The sequence below is a fragment of the Panthera onca genome, chromosome D4 (genome assembly GCF_046562875.1).
Source record: "Panthera onca isolate mPanOnc1 chromosome D4, mPanOnc1 haplotype 2, whole genome shotgun sequence".
NCBI lineage: Eukaryota > Metazoa > Chordata > Mammalia > Carnivora > Felidae > Panthera > Panthera onca.
In genome coordinates this window covers 67,602,502-67,619,483 of record NC_138351.1, presented here as the reverse complement: position 1 = coordinate 67,619,483, position 16,982 = coordinate 67,602,502, and the positions used below count along the sequence as shown (strand labels likewise).

General features: G+C 35.2%; 1 protein-coding gene across 5 annotated transcripts in view; it reads right to left on the bottom strand.

The window, feature by feature from the left end:
* Nucleotides 1-255: 255 nt before the first annotated feature.
* Nucleotides 256-16,982, bottom strand: part of FSD1L (fibronectin type III and SPRY domain containing 1 like) — a 78,489-nt gene continuing 61,762 nt past the window's right edge. For all 5 annotated transcript variants that reach the window (XM_060609129.3, XM_060609130.3, XM_060609131.3 and 2 more), the window contains one exon: nucleotides 256-6,296. In XM_060609129.3, coding sequence (XP_060465112.2) covers nucleotides 6,174-6,296 — 123 coding nt within the window. In that variant the 3' untranslated portion in view covers nucleotides 256-6,173. The remainder of the gene's footprint in view (nucleotides 6,297-16,982) is intronic.

Sequence of the window (16,982 nt, the reverse complement as noted above, 5' to 3'; positions counted from 1 at the left end):
AAAAATTTTAGTTTCTTCGTTTAACTTACCATATTTACATTGCTCAACAGCTGCCTGGATCTAGTGGCCACTGTGTTGGACAGCACAAATATAGAACTTTCCATCACTGCAGAAAATTCTGTTGAACAGCACTGCTCTAAAATATAAACTTTTTGGGCAGAGGGACTATGACTTTTTTTTTTAATCTTCTCATCCCCAACAGTACACTGTAGATATTTAATGAAAATTGATAAAAATGCAAGCACTGAAGCAAAGGAAAGCAGAAAAAGTTTAATTTTTAGAGGAGATACTCCAGGTGCTTTTGTAAGAACTTAGGCTCGGTCATTCTACACAGAGCATACAATCATTTCAACATTCAAGTTACTCCACTTTGAATACTTTATTTTGAAGTTAAAAAGTTTAAAGTTTAAAAGGCTTTGTCTTGTTTCCAAGGATAATGAGGCAATATGCTTATTAAAAGACTAGTTTGCAGAACTGAGTACATTAAAAGTGTCCATTAATGTTCTTCATCCATAACTTAAAGGTTAAACCTGAGGAATTAGAATTTTTATTATCAGAACTGCATAGCAAAACCATGTCCAAATGATAGACATACCAAATAATCTACAGATTAAGATAACCTGTAAGCCATTTAACAAATCCAATTTAAAGCAAAACAAATGTTAGGAGAGATACTAAATGATATTCAGGTTAGCAAAGTTTTGAAATGTTTCATCATATCTTTTAATGCAAAAAAAGTTGTCAAATGGTAAGTGGGCACATACACCTGATATCATTTATCCCATGTCAACAAACTGCTGAATCATTTGGTTGTTTGGAAAATATCTGGGCTATGTTCACTCTGCATGTGGTACTAAGCAGTCATAAATTGAAAGTGCAAATGCCTGAATGGAAACATAGCTTAAAATGTTTATTTATGCTACTATTCTACACTGACACATGAATGCTGTGAGAGACGTTTACAGTTGTACCAAGTCTAGATAGAGAGTAACAAGTTTGATGAGAAAATACAAAAAGCCCACAAGCATTGCACAAACAAAAGAATGTTAAAGGGCATTATAATCAGGTGGTGTTTTCTTTCCTTTTTTTTTTTTTTTAAATAATCACTTTGAAGTCCTAGTGATACCACTTTAAGCACATGCTTTATTAAAAGAAAGAACATCTAGAAGTACCCAACACTTAAATCCATTATTCACTGAAAATAACGCCTTACATTTACATAGCATTTTACTGTTGTTGAAGCAACTTCACATACTCCATTTCATTTTATTTCTCGCAACAGCCCTGGGAGGTAAGCTGAACAAGTTATAATTATTTTATGTAAGGCAGTGGAGGCCCAAAGATGAGAAATGATTTACTATGCTGAGGTCATAGATCTACTCAGTATATGGTAGAAAGTGATTAATTTTGAATTTAATTACTTTAAACGAAGTGAAACCAAAATACTTTTTATATCCAGAAATCTTAAAGACTAGTGGTTTTTAATGTAAGTTGTTCCAAAACTTTAATTGTTATATATGTTATAGTATGAATTAGTTATAAATTTTATTTTAAAGAGTCTCCCTTAAATGGTAAATGAGACTCCGTGCTTTGGTACCTTAGAGATACTGAAAATGTTAAAATATATATGCATTCTTACAGCCCTTAGGCTCTCAAAAAATTTCCAATACTAACAGAAATGCCTTTTACCAATCACTTAAAATTTGACTTATTTTAAAACTGGTCCAAACTTATAAAGCTCCAAGCCAAAGCAAACACATTCACCCACCTTCTGCCCTACATACTGTGAAATCCTCTAAATGCCCATTCCCAAGGACCAACTTAGAGTGAATGGGTATCATTAAGAATATGTATCAGTTTAAACTAACAAAGCTCAAATGATTATGAATCAAAAGTGAGTACCTTATATTGACCCAGAAATAACAAATACTGTTTTAATTTAATAATTGGATAGTCTGAGGAGAAAAGTACTATGGCAATCTCTGTTATTTATAAGCCAGTACTAACCTTTATATGGCAAGTCCAACAATATCTTTTCAATAAAAACAACATATAGGAAACACAATCCATTTAAACTCCAAATTACTCAAAAAGCTTAAGTATTTACATTAATCAAATATTCCAGGTAACAAAGCATGTCAGGTCACAAATATTTGTATAATGTGAATACTGTAAGATACACATAAAAGGTTTTTAAAACCATACTGAACATGAGGTAATCATTCTGTAATGATTAAGGAAATATTCATGATCTATTATAATGTTCTAGTACTGACATTATGAAATGTATGTTTTGTTTAAAAATAGCAAATAACTTTATGGTTACTTGGGTGTTGAGTAAATTTATGCCGACCATACACTTCCCTAAAAGAATATATCCAGTTTAAAATAAAATCAAAGAAGAAACTGTTCTAGATCCATTTTATGTGACTATGTAAAACTGAACCATATTAATGCAGTTAATTTGAATTTTTTATAAACTTTAATAATTTATTTTTTAAAATTTGACTTACTAGCAGAAACATTGTTTTTAAGATGCAAACTTTGTCACATTACTCAAAAGTAGCAAAACTATATGTACAGTAAATCAAACTTCACTAATTGTGGAAATCTAGATACAAAGTACGGCTGCCGTTATCACAGACACTTAAATTTATCTGTTGTATGAATTAGCCAATGAATGGACACTGATCTAATAAATATGGGGTTTTTAAAAGAATTACAATGATTTGAAAGTATAGTCCTTAGTATTTTTAGCCTGGAATCATAATATTTTATAGTAAGAAGTCAACAGTGTCCTCTTCCAGAATTAATACTCTTTGAAATCATATATAATATATATATATATATATATATCCTTTGTCAATTTTTTCATGTTTTCAAAAGAAACAAAATAACTATAATTTTACAAGTATTGAGAAAAAATAATCATTCTGGGTAAGTCATGAAATGGAGTATGTGAACCTAATTATAATATTTCATTACAAATTATTTACTTTTATTATTTGTACCACCAAGGATCGGTCACCAAAAATTCCAATTATACATGACACTGTTCATACTTTAATTTAATAAGTGAGTAAATAAAACTAAGCCAATATGTTTCTTTAAATGATAACACAGGAAAAAGTTACTGTTTGCAGAACAAAGTAGGCCAAGTCTAGCTGTACAGTGGCAGTTAACGGTTTGTCAACACGGTACAGGTGCCATCAATAAAACCCATGTACAGACAGGCACGCCTCTAATACTTTCAATTTGTTTACCTATACCTGGGACATTCAAAGAATCACTGCATGTTAAATTTCTATGTGCACTCAGTTATTAAATGCTTCATATATACATATTTACCAAAAGTTAAACACATAGGTGACAGAGTAGGCCCAAAGAGTCAAAATGAATTGTAAAAAAATTTTTTTCTAAAGTGCTTAAGGCAATTCCTTCATTTCTTTAACCCAGTTTACTAAAACTGGTTTGGGATTCAACTGCTAAAAGAGAAATGCAATATCAAATGCACGTTTTTATAAAACAATTTTTATACCTGTAATACATCTATTACTGTCAACCTCTCATGCATTTCTTTTACAGAAAGCAATCATGTTTGACCTGTCAAAACAAAGAGTAAACAAACTAATAAAGTCTGAAAGGGTATACCATCTTCCCACAATGCATTAAATTTGAGCAAAAAGGCTCAATAGTTTTTAATTCAAATGACATTGAGAATGTTATATATTATGGTCAAGTTAAGAGTTACCTTAATTTGATACTATTTAAATAGGCACTACAGTTGATTATTTTCTAGTTTGAAAAGGAGGGTGGCAGACTTTTCCAGTTTAACTTAACACATATAAACTTAAAACTTTTGTTCTTTATAGAGACCTTTAAGAAGCATACATAGTAACAGGAAAACCTCAGATTTTTATTTTGAAGTAATACTTGTTATTACTTCAAATGAATTTTCCAAATGAATATTAGAAAATTTAAATGAAGGGTTTCAAATGATGGCATGAGCACAGAATAGAAGCATATGCACTCCTCCTGCCCCTGATTAATCCTCTGCTCCATTCACCTGCAACAGAAGGCCCTCACCAGTATAACATAATGGTCTCTGGCTTAAATTATCAGTTGACGCTGCAGGGGGCATGAAGTAAGAGCACACTTAGAGGAAGAAGGCACTGAATTAAAGAGAAGACACAATTACATAAGACGTAATAGTAAAAAATTTTATACAAGAACTTCTGGCTTTTTCTGTGTCAATTTTGCTAAACTATACATGTGTAATTGTTCACATAAAGCAGCTCCACCACTAAATTACTAATTTCAGATTTGACTCTATGAAAGAGAATTGTAACTTCCTGTTTCTTAGGTCCTGGAATAACACCACTGTAGGGAACAGAATATCCAAAAATTTTTCAAAATCTTTAGGAAGAACAAAACCCAATATTATAGTTGTTTGGAGAATCAAAAGGATATCTATCGACATACTTCATTCTCTCAACTGCCTTATAGTCTTTAAAAACTACCAATATGTCATGAGACAATGGTGCAGATATAAATGCCCTCTGGAAAAATAATACCTAATTCAAACAAAATTCCTCATTTAGGTCTGTTTTACCAAAAAACAAAACACCCTATATCAGTAAACAGTAAACTTGAGGAGAGAATGAGCTATTCCTATTTCACAGGTTTTTCTGTAAAAGGCAGCTCAGATGTAAGCAGCAATAGTCCCTTCTTGGGAGAAGGTTGTCAGAGCATAATACCCTTAAAATAAGAATGAAAAAAGGTCAACATGAGAAAGTAAATTCCAGAGACCACCTAAAACGTTCAAGGAGTTCTTAAATACTGAAATCGCAACTTTCAGTTTGGCTCAAAGAACTTGTATTAAAAATTTTAACCAACTTTTAAAAAATAGGTATGTTCTGCTCAATAACTATGGGTTTTATTCACGGTTTAACATATTTTCCCTAAGGTTGGGAAGGATTATTCTATGATGATTTTTGGAAGAATTATACCCCTTTGGAAGGCAAATGTGAAAAATAACCTCTGAATAGTTACGTTTGAAAAACTTATATGGTAAATAAGTCAGAGATATGTAGACATTTTTCAAAACACTTGTTTAAACCATTCCATACCTTATTAAAAAGCAGACATAAATGACCTCAGTAGTTTTAGGCACCTCCCTTTATAACCTATCTTCTTAGATAAAACTTAAATGATGTAGGTTTTTCTACCTTTTTTTAAACTTTAATAAAATTTCATTCCTACTAGAAATATTAAAAATCAGTATAATTGTCAATTACTACCAAATTCAAGTGAGAATTTTACCAAGACAACTATTAAAGGTAGTACTAAATGTGACAACAAAATCAGAAAATAGAAAGCTTTAAAAAATCTTATCCATCATCCAAAATGATGGAATGAAAAGAAGTCTAATTAAACAAGGCAACATATAAAGAATATCCCTTTGCCACTGTTAGTGCAGCAGGTTAAAAACAACAACAGCGACAACTAATGTCTGGGTGATTTTAAGCTAAACTCTTCCTATCCACTCTATTTTGGGTTTTAACTCAAATAAGAGAAATGTCACAATATTTGGAAAAGAGAAAATGATAAACAATCTAGTCAGTAAAACAAAAGAGGATAATTTAGCAAAACTCAACTTCTTTACGAAAGGACAACAATTAAGAAAACATTTCTAGCATCCCCAACCAATGATTTCAATTTTTAGACAACCTTAGAAGACTGTATTTTTTTTTAAAGCTTCAGTGTAAGAACCTAATAATAGGTAGTGACAAGATAAAGAGAAAGTACAGGGGAAAGAAGACAAGATTTAAATGCTTTCCTCTCAGGTCCTAGGGCTACATACTAACTAAACATTTTAGGAGAGCCAAAGTAATCCAAGAAACACAAAAATGAGTTTCTATGTAACTATTTAAACACTGCCTTTCTTCCCATTTGCTCTTCGAAACATCAGTTTCTTGCTCAGAATCTGCTTGCTTGATGCTACTGCACAGTAGGTTCCCGTGAGTACTTGGTACTAGATGCTTAATGCTAACACATCCCAGGCCTTAAAGCAGAAGGTAGCAAACCTGATTTCCACCACTTGTAAATTTCTGTGATTAGTAACTGCACAGAAAAGGCCACCCAAAGGGGGTGAAATATATTCTGAGTAAGCATTACTGAGTAATATTGTTTAGGCTGCTAGCTGAACCCGTCATTCCATTTTCACTTTTCTGAAGCGTTCTCACAGCACTTGGGACCTGCATCCCAGTATTCAAAGAAAGTCCACCACACCAAACCTAAAAAAAGACAAAACCAAAGCCTTAGTCAGATTTCAAATCAAACTAGAACTGAGGTGATTCTTAAAGTTCCATTTGAAAGGCAAAATGCCACGTATGTGAATGTCAACAAGTTCCAAACTGATAACCTTTATATTTGAACTGAGAAGTGAAAAGGAAGGCTAACTCAAGAGTTTTTGAGAACCAGAGAGGCCAGAGGAAGTCTTTGTGGTAGCAGAACCCACTGGAACTGCACACAAGAGAAGGAACTAAGGGCTGCAGAAATTTAGATATTAAATTTTTAGGGTTAATAGGCCAAAAATATTGGCTATTTCTACTGATGCTAACCTTCACAACCAAGAGAAGTGCACAGAGAGCCAATTTCCTTACCCCTATTATTGCTTTAGATTGTGATGAGGTGTGGCCTGAGACTATAGGAATCCAACACCCCAGTGTTAACAGAGTAAAATCCATTATTTTCTTCCCTAACTTGTTAACAATAAGAACTCTTTTATTAATTCTTTAAGAACTTCTGGGAAAAATGCAAATGGTAATAATATCCAGATATACCATATTGCCATATTCTATTAATTATAAATGTAAGTTTATGAAAGATGAAATTGCTTTGCTTGTAAACAGAGCAGCTAAAATTGAATAAAGTGAATAACTTATTTAGAACAGACTCAAGTGAATTAAAATATGAAAGTATGGGTCTTTTAATTATCATCGATGCCTGGTTTGTAGAAGACATAGCTTGAGACAAGGGACACTTAGAAACTGTTGGAGTATTCCCACCTTCAATTATATCTGAAAGTGTTTAAAATTTACTAAGTGATTACATACTATACCAAAGAATCCACTGACCTGTGAAATTTATAGCTGTATGACGAACATTCCAAATTTTTAAAACTAGTAGGTTCAGTAATAACTCCCCAAATACAAAAGCTCTGTGATTATAAAACTACTATATTACTTTTTTTTGAAGTTATTTAAGTGATTTACAAACATATTTACTCAAAATATCTAGCACAGAGGTACAAGGGCAAATCAACAGAGAAAGGTTAGTCTTTTTTGAACACTTGGAATTCATATACAAAAAACAGATCTCAAACCATACCTGGTACAATATATAAAAAAATAACTCAAAATGGATCACAGACCTAAATGTAAAACCTAAAACCATAAAACTTTAAGAAGAATACAAAAGAGATGATCTTTGTATCCTTGAGGTAGGCAAAGCAAGATCCATAAAAGAAAAAAAAATGGATAAACGGACTTCATTAAAATGAAAAACTTCTCCTCAAAATGTTTACAAAATGAGAAAAGCCACAAACTAGGAAAAAATATTTGCAGAGCAGTTATTTGATAAGGACCCATATCCAGCATACATAAAGAAATCTTAAAACTCATTAATGAGAAAACAAGTACCCCAATAAAAACTGAACAAATAATAGATACTTCATCAAAGACATTATAAAAATGAAAAATAAGCACATGAAAAGATCCTCAACATCATTTGTCCTTAGGAAAATGCAAGTTAAAACCATAATGAAATACCATTACATACCTATTAAAACTGCTGAACAAAAAAATCTGACAATATTAATGTCAAGGATGTGGTAAACTCTCATATATTGCTAGTAGGAATGCAAAAATCACAATACAAGAAACAACAGGTGTTGGTGTAGATGTAGAGAAAAGGGTATCCCCTCTTGCACTGTTGGTGGGAATGCAAACTGGTGCAGCCACTCTGGAGAACGGTATGGAAGTTCCTCAAAAAACTAAAAATATAACTACCCTACCATCCAGCAATTGCACTACTAAGTATTTACACAAAGGATACAAAAATACAGAATCAAAGGGTTACATGCACCCCAATGTTTACAGGAGAATTATCAACAATAGCCAAACTATGGAAAGAGCCCAAATGTCCATCTACTGATGAATGGATAAAGATGTGGTATGTGCGTGTATGTAACACACACACACGCACAAACACACAGGGGATATTAAACAAAAAGAATGAAATCTTGGGCCTGGGTGGCTCAGTCAGTTAAGCGGCTAACTCTTGATTTCACCTCAGGTGAAATCTCACACATCAGGCTCCGCACTAGCACAGAGACTGGGATTCTCTCTCTCCTTCTCTCTCTGCCCCTCCCCCTCACACTCTCAAAATAAACCTTTTTTAAAAAAAGAAAAAGAATGAAATCTTGCCACTTACAATGACATGGAGGAGATAGAATGTATTACACTAAGCGAAATAAGTTGGAGAAAGACAAATACCATATGATTTCTCTCATATGTGGAATTTATTTATTTATTTATTTATTTATTTATTTAGAGACAGAAAGCAGGAGCAGGGGCTGAGCAGAGGAAGAGGGAGAAACAGAGTCTTAAGCAGGTTCCATGCTCAGTGTGGAGTCCGACGCAGGACTCGATCTCATGACCCCATGACAATGAGATCATGACCTGAGCAGAAATCAAGAGTCAGCGCTTAACTGACTAAGCCATCCAGGTGCCCCACTCATATGTGGAATTAAGAAACAAAACAGATGAACACATAGGAAGGGGGGAAAAAGAGGAGAGAGGGAAACAAACCACAAAAGACTCAATGACAGAGAATCAACTGAGGGTTGATGGAGGGAGATGGGTAGGAGATGAGCTAGATGGGTGATGAGTGCTTATTGTGTTGAGCACTGGGCATTGTTTTTAAGTGATGAATCACTGAATTCTATTCCTGAAACCAATATTGCACTGTATGTTAACTAAAATTTAAATAAAAATTTAAAAAAATTAAAAGGAATACAAAAGTCATACAGCCACTTTGGAAAACATTTTGGTAGCTTCTTATAAAGTTAAACATACACTTTCTTTTTTTTTCTTTAATTTTTTTTTAATGTTTATTTTTGAGAGAGAACAGTGTCAGTGGGGATGCCCAGACAGAGAGGGAGACACAGTATTCAAAGCAGGCTCCAGGCTCTGAGCTGTCAGCACAGCCCAATGCAGGGCCCAAACCTATGAACTGTAAGATCATGACCTGAGCCGAAAGCAAATGCATAACCTACTGGGACACACAGATACCCTAAACATACACTTTCAGTGTGATCTAATACCCTCACTTCTAGGTATTAACCCAAGAGAAATGAAAACAAATACTCACGAAAAAATCTATTTGCAAACATTTACAGTGCCTTTACTTATAATTGCCAAAAACTAGAAAGAACCCCAAAGTCCTTCAACTGGTGAGTGGATGAATAACATGTGCTACATACAGTCAGCAATAAAACACACATTCGTCAGCAAAAAAAAAAGACACTATGACTGATAAACACAACATTGATGAATTTCAAATACATTATGCTGTAGAATCAAAAGTCTACATACCATACAATTCCTTTCCTGTAATATTCTGGAAAAAGCAAAACTATGGAGACTAAAACCTTGTTAGTGACTACCAGGGCTGGGTGTGATTAGAAAGGTCCATTACAAAGGAAGATGGACTTTTGTAGGGTGATAGAAATGTTCAATGTCTTGATTATGGTAATGTCACACAACTGTAAGCATTTGTCAAATCCCACAGAACTGTACACTACTATGAATTATCCTTAATAAACCTGCTTTTAAAAAGAAAACTAGGGGTGCCTGGGTGGCTCAGTCAGTTAAGTGTCCAACTGCAGCACAGGTCATGATTTCATCGTTCATGAGTTCAAGCCCCACATTGGGCTCTGTGCTGACAGCTCAGAGCCTGGAGCCTGCATCGAATTCTGTGTCCTCCTCCCTCTCTCTCTCTCTCTCTCTCTCTCTGCCCCTCCCCCACTCACGTTCTCTCTCTCTCTCTCTCTCTCTCTCTCTCCCCTCCTCTCCCCCCTCCCTCCCTCTCTCTCTCCCTCTCAAAAATAAACATAAAAATTTTTTTTAAAAAGAAAACTAATCTTGTAAACAAAAAGTTTAATAATCACTGACCTAGTTAATAAACCCTTCAATGAAAGGAAAAAAATAATTTCAACCAGTTTGAAAATACTTTTCCTAAAGCATCTTAACAACACTTACTAATGTAGTTAGTGTTTAATTATTTGGAATGAAAAGCAATAAACTCACTACATATCTACTTGAGATAAACTCAAATTAAACATGAAATCCAACCCTTTGAGACACAAGGAAAAAAATAACTTTTGAGTTTCATATGGTAAACAAATTTGTCCCTGAATGACCTATTTGGAAAAACAGCCAAAAAACACATAATACAGCAGAGGTTTGTGGTAAAGTAATAATAATAATAATAATAATAATAATAATAATAATAACAACCCTTCTGAATCCTTAAGTGTTTTTCTATGAACAATAACTTGATTCACTGATTACTTTTAATTTTTAATGAAAAACCAAGAGTCTTAGTTATTAGCATTGTTTTAAATTTAAGATTTTGGGGTATCCAAAGTGAATGATCATTATCAATTTTGAGAGTTAAAAGTACTATATTTTAAACCCACATATACCCTGAATACTTTCTCCTCACAGTTTGAGAAGCTACAGTCAGGGTAATGGTGGAAGAACACACATACAAAACATTCTGCCAACTCTGCAATGGAAATAACCCCCCTTGATTGTAGAAGTAACCCCCAAATTAAGAAAAGGTCTAGCCAGAATAATGAGGATCTGTCTTAATTGTACTGCAGAACTCCCCAGAGTAGCCCAAACTTACAGAGAAATCCAAAGGATAAAGGAGTTGGAAGAAGCAGTAACATCTGCTTAATAAAAAAATAAATTCAAACCAAGTTGCATTTTGTATGGAGAATAATGACTTTTTCTAATATAAATTGTGACCACTAAACCAGCCTTGCAAGAAATTTTAAGGGGGACTCTTTGAGTGAAGAAAAAAACAAAACAAAACAGACCAAAAGCAATAAAGACTAGAAAGGACCAGAGAACATCATCAGAAACATCAACTCGATAGGAAACACACTGGCACTAAATTCATATCTTTCGGTACTCACTCTGAATGTAAATGGACTAAATGCTCCAATCAAAACACACAGGGGATTAGAATGGATAAGAAAACAAGACCCATCTATATGCTGCCTACCAGAGACTCATTTTAGACCTAAAGACACAGCAGATTGAAATAAGGGGATGGAGAACCATCTATCATGCCAATGGACGTCAAAAGAAAGCCAGAGTAGCTGTATTTATATCAGACAAACTAGATTTTAAAACAAAGACTATAACAAGAGATGAAGAAGGGCGTTCTATCATAATTAAGGGATCTACCAAGAAGATCTAACAACTGTAAATATTTATGCTTCCAATTTGAAAGCACCCAAATTTATAAATCAATTAATCACAAGCATAAAGAAACGCATTGATAATAATACCATAATAGTAGGAGATTTTAACACCCCACTTTCAACAATGGAAACAATGGCTCTGAATGAGACCCTGGACCGGATGGACTTAACAGATATATTCAGAACATTTCATCCTAAAGCAGCAGAATACGCATTCTTCTTGAGTGCACATGGAACATTCTCCAGAACAGATCACACACTGGGTCACAAATCAGCCCTCAACAAGTACAAAAAGATTGATATCATACCATGCATATTTTCAGACCACAATGCCATGAAACTTGAAATCAATCACAAGAAAAAATGTGGAAAGACCACAAATAACTGGAGATTAAAGAACATTCTACTAAAGAATGAATGCACTAATCAAGAAATAAAGAGGAAATTAAAAAGTACATGGAAGCCAATGAAAATGAAAACATGCTCTGGGATGGAGCAAAGGTGGTCATAAGAAGGAAGTATGTAGCAATGCAGGCCTTCCTAAAGAGGGAAGAAATGTCTAAAATACACAACCTAGGGGCGCCTGGGTGGCGCAGTCGGTTAAGCGTCCGACTTCAGCCAGGTCACGATCTCGCGGTCCGTGAGTTCAAGCCCCGCGTCAGGCTCTGGGCTGATGGCTCGGAGCCTGGAGCCTGTTTCCGATTCTGTGTCTCCCTCTCTCTCTGCCCCTCCCCCATTCATGCTCTGTCTCTCTCTGTCCCAAAAAAAATAAATAAAAAACGTTGAAAAAAAAAATTTAAAAAAAATAAAATACACAACCTAACCTTACACCTAAATGCGCTGGAAACAGAACAGCAAGTAAAGCCCAAAATCAGCAGAAGAAGGGAAATAATAAAGATTAGGGCAGAAGTCAATGATATTGAAATTAAAAACAACAACAACAACAACAGTAGAATAGATAAACAAAACCAGGAGCTTGCTAGTTCTTTGAAAGAATTAACAAAATTGATAAACCCCTACCCAGATTGATCAAAAAGGAAAAAGGAAAGGACCCAAATAAATAAAATCAGATGAGAGAGATCACAACCAACATCACAGAAATACAAACAATTATAAGAGACTATTACGACCAATTATATGCAAACAAATTGGGCAATCTGGAAGAAATGGACAAATTCCTAGAAACTAACTGAAAAGGAAAAAGTAGAAAATTTGAACAGACCCACAACCAGCAAAGAAATTGGATCAGTAATCAAAGATCTCCCAACAAACAAGAATCCAGGGATGGACGCCTTCCTAGAGGAATTCTACCAAACATTTAAAGAAGAGATGGGGTGCTTGGGTGGCTCAGTCAGTTAAGTGTCCAACTTCAGCTCAGGTCATGATCTCGCGGTTTGTGAGTTCGAGTCCCGTGTTGGCTCTGTGCTGACAGTTCGGAGCCTGGAGTCTGTTTTAGATTGTGTGTCTCGCTCTCTCTCTGCACGTCCTCCCTCCCTCCTTCCTTCCCTCATTCCCTCTCCTCCCTCCTCAAAAATAAATAAACATAAAAAAAATAAAGAAGAGTTAATACCTATTCCTTTGAAGATGTACCAAAAAATAGAAATGGAAAGAAAACTTCCAAACTCATTCTATGAGACTAGCATTACTTTGATTCCAAATGCGAACAAAACCACCACTAAAAAGAAGAACTATCGACCAATCTCACTGATGAGCACGGATGCAAAAATTCTGAAGAAGATACTAGCAAACCAAATCCAACAATACTTTAAAAGAATTATGCACCACGATCAAGTGGGATTTATTCCTCTCCCTGAGATGCAGAGCTGGTTCAATATCTGCAAATCAATTAATGTGACACATCACATTAATAAAAGAAAGGATAAGAACCACATGATCCTCAATAGATATAGAAAAGGCATTTGACAAAATACAGCATCCTTTCTTGATAAAAACCCTCAAGAAAGTAGGGACAGAAGGAACATACCTCAAGATCATAAAGGCCATATATATGAAAGACCCACAGCTAACATGATCCTCAATGAGGAAAAACTGAGAGCCTTCCTCCGAAGGTCAGGAACACAACAGGGATGTCCACTGTCACCACTGTTTTTCAACAGTGTTGGAAGTCCTAGCCTCAGCGATCAAACAAAGAGAAATAAAAGGCACCCAAATTGGCAAGGAAAAAGTCAAACTTTCATTCTTCACAGACAACATGATACTCTGTGGAAAACCCAAAAGATTCACCAAAAAACTGCTAGAAATGATACATGAATTCAGCAAAGCCGCAGAATATAATATCACCATACATTTCTTTACACCAATAATGAAGCAGCAGCAGGAGAAATCAAGGAATCGATTCCATTTACAACTGCACTGAAAACCATAAAATACCTAGGAATAAACCTAAGCAAAGATATAAAGGATCTGTACACTAGAAACTATAGAAAGCTTATAAAAGAAACTGAATAAAACACAAAGAAATGGAAAAGTATTTCATGCTTGTGGACTGGAAGAACAGATATTGTTAAAACACCAATATTACACATTCAATACAATCCCTATCAAAATAACACCAGCATTCTTCACAGAGCTAGAACAAACAACCCTAAAATTTGTGTGGAACCAGAAAGGACCCCGAATAGCCAAAGCAATCCTGAAAAAGAAAACCAAAGTGGGAGGCATCACAATTCTGGATTTCAAGCTATATTCCAAAGCTGTAATCATCAAGATAGTATTGTACTGGCACAAAAACAGACACATAGATCAATGGAACAGAAGAGAGAACCCAGAAATGGATCCATAAATGTATGGCCAACTAATCTTTGACAAAGCAGGAAAGAATATCCAATGCAATAAAGACAGTCTCTTCAACAAAAGGTGTTGGAAAACTGGACAGCAACATACAGAAGAATGAACCTGGACCACTTTCTTACACCATACACAAAAATAAACTCAAAACGGATGAAAGACCTAAACATAAGACAGAAAACCATTAAAATCCTAGAGCAGAAAACTGGCAACAACCTTTTTGACCTTGGCCGCGGCAACTTCTTACTTGATATGTCTCCGGAGGCAAGGGACACAAAAGCAAAAATGAACTACCAAGAGAAGGAAAAGGAAAGCCAGAGTGGAAAAGACATTTGCAATGCATATATCTGGCAAAAGACTCAGTTCAAAAATGAACTACTGGGACCTCATCAAGATAAAAAGCTTCTGCACAGTGAAAGAAACAATCAGCAAAACTAAACGGCAACTGACAGAATGAGAAAAGACATATACAAATGACATATCAGATAAAGGGTTAGTATCCAAAATCTCTAAAAAACTTATCAAACTCAACACCAAAAAAACAAATAATCCAGTGAAGAAATGGACAAAGACATGAATAGACACTTCTCCAAAGAAGACATCCAGATGGCCAACCGACACATGAAAAAATGCTCAACATTACTCATCATGAGGGAAATACAAATCAAAACCACAATGAGATGCCACCTCACACCTGTCCAAATGGCTAAATTAACAACTCAGGAAACAACAGATGTTGGCAAGGATGCAGAGAAAGAGGAACCCTTTTGCACTGCTGGTGCGAATGCAAACTGGGGCAGCCAACTCTGGAAAACAGTATGGAGATTACTCAAAAAATTAAAAATAGAATTACTCTATGACCAAGCATTGGCACTACTAGGTATTTATCCAAAGGATACAAAAATGCTGACTGGAAGTGGCATGTGCACCCCAATGTTTATGGCAATACTATCGACAATAGCCAAATTATGGAAAGAGCCCAAATGTACAGTGACAACTGATGAATGGACAAAGATGCGGTGTATATATATATATACATATATATATATGATGCAATATTACTCAGCAATCAAAAAGAATGAAATCTTGCATTTACAATAACATGGATGAAAGTAGGAGTGTATTATGCTAAGCGAAATCAGTCAGAGAAACACAAGTATCATAGGATTTTACTCATATGTAGAATTTAAGATACAGAACAGGTGGGCATAAGGGAAGGGAAGCAAAAATAATATAAAAACAGGGAGGGAGACAAACCATAAATGACTCTTAAAAAATTTTTTTTAATGTTTATTTATTTTTTGAGAGATAGAGACAGAGCATGAGTGGGTGAGGGGACAGAGAGAGAGGGAGTCACAGATTCCGAAGCAGGCTCCAGGCTCTGAGCTGTCAGCACACAGCCCAATGCGGGGCTGGAACTCGTGAACCACGAGATCATGACCTGAGCCGAAGTTGGATGCTTAACCGACTGAGCCACCCAGGCGCCCCCATAAGTGACTCTTAAATACAGAGAACAAATAGTGTTGCCAACGAGGTGTTGGGTCAGGGGAAGGGCTAAAGGAATGAGGAGCAATAAGGAGGTTGGGATGGGCACTGGGTGTTATATGTAAGTGATGAATCACTAAATCCTATTCCTGAAATTATTGTTACACTAGATGTTAACTAACTTGGATTCAAATTTAAAAAAATAAATAAATGAAAGGCAACTGATGCAATGGGAAAAGATATTTGCAAATGACATATTATATAAAGGGTTAGTATCCAAAATCTCCAAAAAACTTATCAAACTCAACACCCAAAAAACAAATAATCCACTGAAGAAATGGACAAAGACATGAATAGACACTTCTCCAAAGAAGACACCCAGTGGCCAACCAACACATGAAAAAATGCTCAACATTACTCATCATGAGGGAAATACAAATCAAAACCACAATGAGATATGACCTCACACCTGTCAGAATGGCTAACATTAGCAATTCGAGAAACAACACAATGTTGGTGAGGATGCAGAGAAAGGTGGAACACTTTTGCACTGCTGGTGGGAATGCAAATTGGTGCAGCCACACTCTGGAAAACAGTATGGAGGTTCCTCAAAAAATTAAAAATAGAACCACCCTATGACACAGCAATTGCACTACTAGGTTATTTACCCAAAGGATACAAAAATGATGATTCAAAGGGGCACATGCTCCCCAATGTTTATAGCAGCACTATTGACAATAGCCAAATTATGGAAAGAGCCCAAATGTCCATCAACTGACTAATGGATAAAGAAGATGTGGTTTATATACACAATGGAGTACTATGTGGCAATGAGAAAGAATGAAATATGGCCCTTTGTAGCAACGTGGATGGAATTGGAGAGTGTGATGCTAAGTGAAATAAGCCATACAGAGAAAGACAGATACCATATGTTTTCACTCTTATGTGGATCCTGAGAAATTTAACAGAAACCCATGGGGGAGGGGAAGGAGAAAAAAAAAAAGAGGTTAGAGTGGGAGAGAGCCAAAGCATAAGAGACTCTTAAAAACTGAGAACAAACTGAGGTTGGGGGGGGGGGGGGGTAAGTGATGGGCATTGAAGAAGGCATCTTTTGGGATGAGCACTGGGT